This window comes from Erythrolamprus reginae, chromosome 2 (genome assembly GCF_031021105.1).
Source record: "Erythrolamprus reginae isolate rEryReg1 chromosome 2, rEryReg1.hap1, whole genome shotgun sequence".
NCBI lineage: Eukaryota > Metazoa > Chordata > Lepidosauria > Squamata > Dipsadidae > Erythrolamprus > Erythrolamprus reginae.
In genome coordinates this window covers 355,119,252-355,126,219 of record NC_091951.1, presented here as the reverse complement: position 1 = coordinate 355,126,219, position 6,968 = coordinate 355,119,252, and the positions used below count along the sequence as shown (strand labels likewise).

General features: G+C 62.9%; 1 protein-coding gene across 1 annotated transcript; it reads left to right on the top strand.

Annotated features, from left to right (window-relative positions):
- The first annotated feature begins 848 nt into the window (after positions 1-848).
- CREB3 (cAMP responsive element binding protein 3) lies at positions 849-5,897 on the top strand. Its single transcript, XM_070743707.1, has 9 exons — positions 849-1,119; positions 1,210-1,468; positions 2,885-2,985; positions 3,078-3,170; positions 3,391-3,497; positions 4,067-4,135; positions 4,329-4,413; positions 4,531-4,615; positions 5,105-5,897. The coding sequence occupies exons 1-9, from the start codon at positions 1,024-1,026 to the stop codon at positions 5,518-5,520; spliced, it is 1,311 nt and encodes a 436-aa protein (XP_070599808.1). The 5' UTR covers positions 849-1,023; the 3' UTR covers positions 5,521-5,897.
- The last annotated feature ends 1,071 nt before the right edge of the window (positions 5,898-6,968 follow it).

The window sequence follows — 6,968 nt, the reverse complement described above, 5'->3', positions numbered from 1 at the left end:
GGGAAGCAACCACAGAGTCAGCTAATGAGTTCAAGGTGTTGACCACTCTATTGCTGTAATCGTATTTTCTGCAGTCAAGTTTGGAGCGATTTACATTCAGTTTGTATCTATTGCGTGCTCTTGTGTTGTTGTTGTTAAAGGTGAAGTAGTCACTGACGGAGTACATTATGATGCATGATTTTATGAACAACAGTTAAATCAGTTCAGAGATGACGTAGTTGTAAATTTTCTAGATTTAGTATTTGAAGTCTGGAGGAGTAGGGTCATTTGTTATGTGAGGAGGAGTGAAGGACTCTTCTTGTGAATTATTTCTGGACTCCTTCCATAGTATTAATCTCTGGTATGCAGTGGTATTAATCTCTGGTATGCAGTGGTATTAATCTCTGGTATGCAGTGAACTATATTCTAGAATAGGTCTGACGAATGTTTTGTATGCTCTGGTTAATAAATCAGTGTTTCTAGAGAAGAAGCTATGTAAGATTAGGTTTACCATTCTTAATGCTTTCTTGGCCATGCTGTTGCAGGGGGCTCTAGCACCGAGGTCATTGGAAACGGGGACTCCAAGGTCTTTGACTGAGTGAGGGTCCGCTGCTAGTTCAGTTTTACCAAGTATGTATTTAGTATTCGGATTCTTTTTACCAATATGTAGGACGGAGCATTTGTTGCCAGTTGTTAGACCATTCAGCTTTTTTCTCTCTGCCCGGACTAGAGCACCTCCGAGGCCCCGTGACGCCGAGGGAGAGCCCGGCGCCCGCGCCCCATGACGTCAGAAGCCGCGGGAGGGGGTTCCCCCCAAGTTCGAGTGATGCCCGCGCGAGCCAGTGAGCGGCCGCGAGAGAGGCGGGCCGAGAGGAAGACGGGCCGAGCGAGCGAGAGCCTTCCTGGGGTGGCGTCATCTCTGCCGTGTTGGAAGGGGCGGCGCAGCGGGGTCGGAGCGGGACGGGAGCGAGCGGCGGCGGGGACTCTTTGCCGGCTTCCCTTGGACGGATCCCGCCCGGGCTCAGTCCCCCCTCGGATCCCGCTATGGCCGAGCAGGACCTGCTGGACTTCCTGCTGCGGGAGGAGCTGTTCCTGGGCCCCGAGCCGGAGCCCGAGCCGGAGGCGGGGGGCTTCCCGCAGGTGAGCGGCGGGCCAGGCAGAGGCGGGCGGGCGGCGCCCTCGGCTGGCCCCGGTTGCTCCTGCCGCCTCTCCTTCCCTCTCGCCCCGCAGGTCCCGGGCGGGCCGGACGACGAGCTGGAGGAGCTGCTGCGGTGCCTCTGGAGCCCCTTCGGGGAGGAGTCGGACAGCTCCGCCGAGCCCTCCGGCCAGAGCAGCCTCGCCGAGGACCGGAGCCCGTCGCCCGCCGGCAGCCTGCCTGGCACGGGCCGTGTGGCGTGGGAGCACAACTACTCGCTGCACCTGCCTGGCCCCGCGCCACCCCTCCAGCCTTCCTGGGGGGCGGCGGAGGACGACGTGGCCATCGATCTGGGTGAGCGGGGCTGGCTGGGCCGGGCGACGGGTCCGGGGGCTGCCGGGGGCCTTGTGCGTGGCGCCGAGGAGGGAGGAATGGCTGGGAGGGAAACGGCACCTGAGCGCAAGGCAGGCACCCGCCAGGCACCGCGGTTTCTCCTGCTCTAGTGGGGGCGGGGGGGGGGGCGCTCGCCCACTTGCCAAACTCTCACTTCAATAAGGCATTTGACAAAATAGGCCGCCTGCCTGGTAAGAGGGAACAATGTGGGAGAGGCCGCACCGCCCGCAGGTGGATTGGTAACTGGCTCAGGAGGGAAGTGGGCAGCTCCGGCTCAGCAGCTCCAGGACTTCGCAGAATTTTCCATCCAGAGGGAGATAGGAGGGAAATTCATCAAATTTAGTTTAGTTTAGTTTAGTTTATTTAGATTTGTAGGCCGCCCCTCTCCGAAGACTCGGGGTGGCTAACAACAATAAAAAACAATGTAACAAATCTAATATTAAAAAGTAATCTAAAAACCCCCAATTTAAGAGACCAATCATACCAACAAGCACACCATGCATAGATTCTATAAGCCTAGGGGGAAGGGAGAAAAAATATATATTTGCAGATGACACCAAGGGGGGAGGGGGATTGCTGCCTGGTGGTTCTCAACCCACCTAATGCCCCGACCTTTAAATACAGTTCCTCATGTTGTGGTGACCCCCAGCCATAAAATAATAAAATTATTAGGGAACTCGGGGGGCCAGGTCTGCTTTGCGTGAACACATGCGCAGCACCAAAAAATAATTTTAATTTTTTAAAAAAACAGTTGAAAACAAGATGTCGATGCATGCGCAGTGCTAGAAATTCAGCTTCTGCGCATGCTCAGAAGTCCTCATGGTACAGTCTCTCCACCCCCCCCAGTCGCCTATTTGCATGTGGGGGGACTCGCCTGGAGACCGGCGGAGTCTCGGTTCCTCAGACCTTCGGAAACATGTGTTCATGTGACCCCCAAAGCGGGTCAGAGAGATCCAGTGCCCGGATACTGAATGGGGGGACGGGGACTTGCCGTGAGGGGCCCCAGGGTGTCTGGGGAGCCACCGCTTAAGTGGGAGCCAGGCTCAACAGCTGAGCCCGTCCTGCGCTGCGTCAACAGGGGGATCCGGTCCAGATGGTGTGAAGTGTCAGGCTTCCTGTGACTCTGTGTCCCAGCCAGCTTCCCCCCCCAACAACCCCCTTGGATGAACGACCCCCACTGGCTGGGAACCACCGGAGCCCCTCCCCCTCAGGAGCTGGCTGGAGCCCCCACTAGCCAGACCTGCTCTGGCTGGCTTGGTGTCTTGAGTGGACCTGGCCTGGCCACAGAGGAGGTCAGCACGGGGGGGGGGGGGAAGAGGGGGTATGTGTGGCTGCTTCACCGCGCTGCCCGTTCCACCGTTTTCTTCCCTCTTCCAGAGATGTGGGCAGGTGTGGAGAGTGGCGATGGCCTCGGCCTTCCCCCTGCGGCACGCGTGGAAGAGCCCCTGGTGGGGGCAGGAGGAGGAGGGGCCTTGCAGGTAAGCAGCCTGGACAGACCGCCCATCTGGGGCCCCCCAGCTGCCATTGCCCCCCGGGCCCTGACCGTCCACCTGCTTTTTTGCTTTCCCAGCTGGACTTCCCCCTGCTGGTCCTGACGGACGAGGAGAAGCAGCTCCTGGAGAAGGAGGGCATCGCCATCCCCTCCCACCTGCCCCTGACCAAGGTGGGCCCTCCTCACCTGGTCAGCAGGGCAGCCACGGGGGTGGGGGAGGGGGAGGCCCTGTCGTTCTTCAGTCCAGGAGGGGAAGCCGGATGGGGCAGCCCACACCTGGCACCTCCTGGGCCGTGGAGGAGGGGCAACGGATGGGCCCAGGGCTGGGGAAAGCCTGGGAAGGCATGGGGGGGGGCTGGCTGACCCACCCCGACCCCATGTGTGCTGCCAGGCCGAGGAGCGGGTCCTGAAGCGAGTCCGGAGGAAGATCCGCAACAAGCAGTCGGCCCAGGACAGCCGGAGGCGGAAAAAGGTCTACATGGACAACCTGGAGAGCAGGTGGGGAGGGGGCGTGGGGGAGGGGGCGTGGGGGAGGGGGCGTGGGGGAGGGGGCGTGGGGGAGGGGGCGTGGGGGAGGGGGCGTGGGGGAGGGGGCCTGGAATCACACACACACACACACACCCCGCATAGGAGACAGCAGGGCCTTCCTCCGTCCCCCCCCTCTCTCTGGGCCTTCTCCCTGACCCGTCCTGCTCTCTGCAGGGTGTTGGCCTGCACGGCCCAGAACACTGACCTCCAGAAGAAGGGAGGGGAGGGGGCGTGGGGGAGGGGGTCTGGAATCACACACACACACCCCGCATAGGAGACAGCAGGGCCTTCCTCCCATTCCTCCGTCCCCCCCCCCTCTCTGGGCCTTCTCCCTGACCCGTCCTGCTCTCTGCAGGGTGTTGGCCTGCATGGCCTAGAACAGTGACCTCCAGAAGAAGGGAGGGGAGGGGGCGTGGGGGAGGGGGTCTGGAATCACACACACACACACCCCGCATAGGAGACAGCAGGGCCTTCCTCCTGTTCCTCCGTCCCCCCCCCTCTCTCTGGGCCTTCTCCCTGACCCGTCCTGCTCTCTGCAGGGTGTTGGCCTGCACGGCCCAGAACACTGACCTCCAGAAGAAGGTGCAGCTGCTGCAGAAGCAGAACACGTGAGTGTGGGAGGGGAAGGGGCGGCTGGGGGGGGGGCTGCTGCTCCCCTCTGGAGACTCCTGCAGGCCAGGTGGGGGAGGGGCCGTGGCAGCCGCAGGGCTTGATTTGCCCGCAGGTGGACCGAGTCCAGGGCAGCGGGGTGGGTGGGTCCCGGACACGGCCCCAGGAAGACCCGGCCTCGCTCTCTGGCAGGTCCCTCCTGGAGCAGCTGCGCCAGCTCCAGGCGCTCGTCCAGCACTCCTCCACCCAGACGGCCGCGGCCAGTACCTGCGTCCTGGTGAGTGTCTGTGGCTGCGGCCCTCCCTCCCCTGGGCTCCTCCCCCGGGACAGCAATGGGAGGGGCAAGGCCCCCCCACACGCTTGACGGCCTCCGGTGCCTCCTTTTTCTGCCCAGGTGCTGCTCTTCTCCTTCTGCCTGGTCCTCCTGCCCAGCCTCCACCCTCTGGGCGGCCAGAAGCAGCCGGTGGGGCAGCATGGAGGTGAGTCTCTAGGGCTGGGTTGGCCCTGCAACCACAACCACACACACACACACGGAAGGCCTTTTGCTTCTGGCCTCGGCTCCTGCAGTGACTGAGCCTGGGGCTGTGACCCCCGTGGCCTTTGGCCCTGCTGGCTGCCCAGGGGGCTTCAGTCGGTTGGAGCACCTCAGCACCCGAGGGGTGGAAGAGAAAGCGATTCCTTCCCTGGCCATGAAGAGCGGGGCCCCGGTGCAAGTGGCCCCTTGGCCACATGGTATTTTTAGGGGCTTGGTGGGATCCCCAAGAGGCAGAGGGCTGGTTTGGGGGCTCTTCCGATAGCTTCTTCCAAAGGAAGGGAAAGGGGGCAACAGGAGATGCCATGCTACTAAAAAGCACAAAGTTTGGGGGGGGAGGAAGGGGCAGGCAAAGGAAGCCCCCAGGGACCCCGAGGGGTGGGGGGCAACCCTTCTCCCCTGCAGTGCTGTAACTGCCCACTTTTCCTCCTTGCAGTGTTGTCCCGGAAGCTGCGTGAGTTGCCAAGTGGGGCTTCCCAGTCGTTGCCTGTTGCCCCCAAGCCAGCAGAAGCCACAATGGCCCCCTCCCATCCTGGCTCCCCAAGGCTGCCTTCCTCAGAGGGGGCTGTGTCCCCCAAAGCCTTTGGGGTTGCAGGGAACCACAACGGGTCTCTGGGAGGCCCACGGAGCGCCCTGGACACTGCGCCCCCCCTCTCGGCCAGCAACGGTAGCTCCTCCTCGGACTCCCCTTCTCTTCCGGCCGTGGAGGGGCTCCCGCTGGCCCCCAAGGAACCCCCCACTCCCCCAGGAAAGGAGAGGGCTCTCCCGCCTGCCTCTCTCGACCAGCAGCCAGACTGGGCAGACGGTGCCGCCAGCGTTATCCTGCAGCCCCATCGCTCCGATGAGATGTGAGGACTGAGGCTCTGGCCGCTTTGCCGGCAATGGGTCGATAGCGAGAGCTGGGAAGGGGGCTCTGGCTGGGGGGCAGGAGAGGCGGCAAGGGAGGCTTTACCCTGGCAGGGCTCCTCCGACTGGGCCTCCCTTCACCGGCCCTCCCTGGCTCAGAAGGAGGGCCGCAGTGAGATGCTGCCCGGACCCTTGGCCCCCATCCTCGCCGTCTGCCCTGCCTCCCCCCACCCCAGCTAGCGTGCGGCAAGGGTGGGGCTTGGCCCACCACAGAGTGGGAGGCTGTGCGGAAGAGGGAGGGCGTCAGAAGGTTTGCTCTGGCCCATCTTGTGCAGGGCAACTAATAAATGGCCCAGGAGCCCCTCCCTCTGGCCTGGCCCGTGTGTCTTGGAGAGGAAGCCCGACCCCTCCTTTCCTGGGGTGGGGGGATTATGGCCTCCTTGTCCATCCTCAGCCACCTCCCTCGGGTGTCCCCATGGCCACTAGGACTGTCCCCAGCCCTGTGGGTGGTCTTCGTCCCTCTCCCGGCCTTCCGGGTCACATGGACAGCCCCCTGGCCACCTTCCATGGGGCCCCATGCTCCTGGCGACAGCCCCTTGCAGCCCAGGGCCAAAGGGCTCTTGCCTGGGCTGCCCACTGGGCTGGCTTGTGCTCAGGCTGCAGCCAGCGGGGCTTCCCTGGGCTCTTCGGGCTTGGCTGGCCGCTGGGGAGGGGAGCACACGAGAGGAATAAGTGGGCCTGTGAAGGGAGGGCCGGACTGACAGGGCACCAAGGCTGACACGCAAAAGCCCCCCCCCCCCCCCCCCGTGTGACCCGGCTTTGACTTCTGTGGGAACGCAAAGGGTCAGCATTTGGTTCCTGGCATCCTCTCGATCCGTAACAGACAAAGGGCCCCTGGGGGAAGCTGCCCCACGTCCACCACTGGCGGGCGGCCTTACTTGGAGAGCCCGAGTGGTCCCTGTCCTCAGACCAGAGGAGTGGGGGATGCAGAAAGCCTAACAACCTGGGTGGGTCTGGCCCTGCCTGGGAAGGCCGAAGCGGGGAGCAGCCTGGAGGGGGCTTGGGGGATGTCCTCACACGGGGCAAAAGGCCAGGCATTCATTCAGGGGAGGGGGCAGAAATTATGATACAAGATGGCCATCTTCCTGGCTTGGAACGGCTGGGCCAGAGAACGCGGGCAGCCTTGGCCAGAGCCCGAGAGGGCAAAGCCCAGGTACACAACGGGCTCCCCAGCCGCTTCGGGTGAAGCCTGATGTCCACCCCCGCCCCACCCCTGCCCCCAAACCCGGCCACGGGGCACCCAAGCAGCCCTCGCTTTCCCTGGGGTGGAGCTGTCCGCCTGGGTGCCACCCATCTTTTAAGCAGGAGAGGGGGGGGCAGCTGCCAGACCCTTCAACAAGCCACCAGCAGCACTCCCCCCCCCCACTGACTCCGACCGGCTTCAAGGTGATGCA

Excerpts from the sequence above, each read along its gene's own strand:
- CREB3 (XM_070743707.1), top strand. The coding sequence starts at position 1,024 with ATGGCCGAGCAGGACCTGCTGGACTTCCTGCTGCGGGAGGAGCTGTTC. Across the intron at positions 3,171-3,390 it reads CCCACCTGCCCCTGACCAAG|GCCGAGGAGCGGGTCCTGAA; the intron begins GTGGGCCCTCCT and ends GTGTGCTGCCAG. Across the intron at positions 4,616-5,104 it reads GCCGGTGGGGCAGCATGGAG|TGTTGTCCCGGAAGCTGCGT; the intron begins GTGAGTCTCTAG and ends TCCTCCTTGCAG.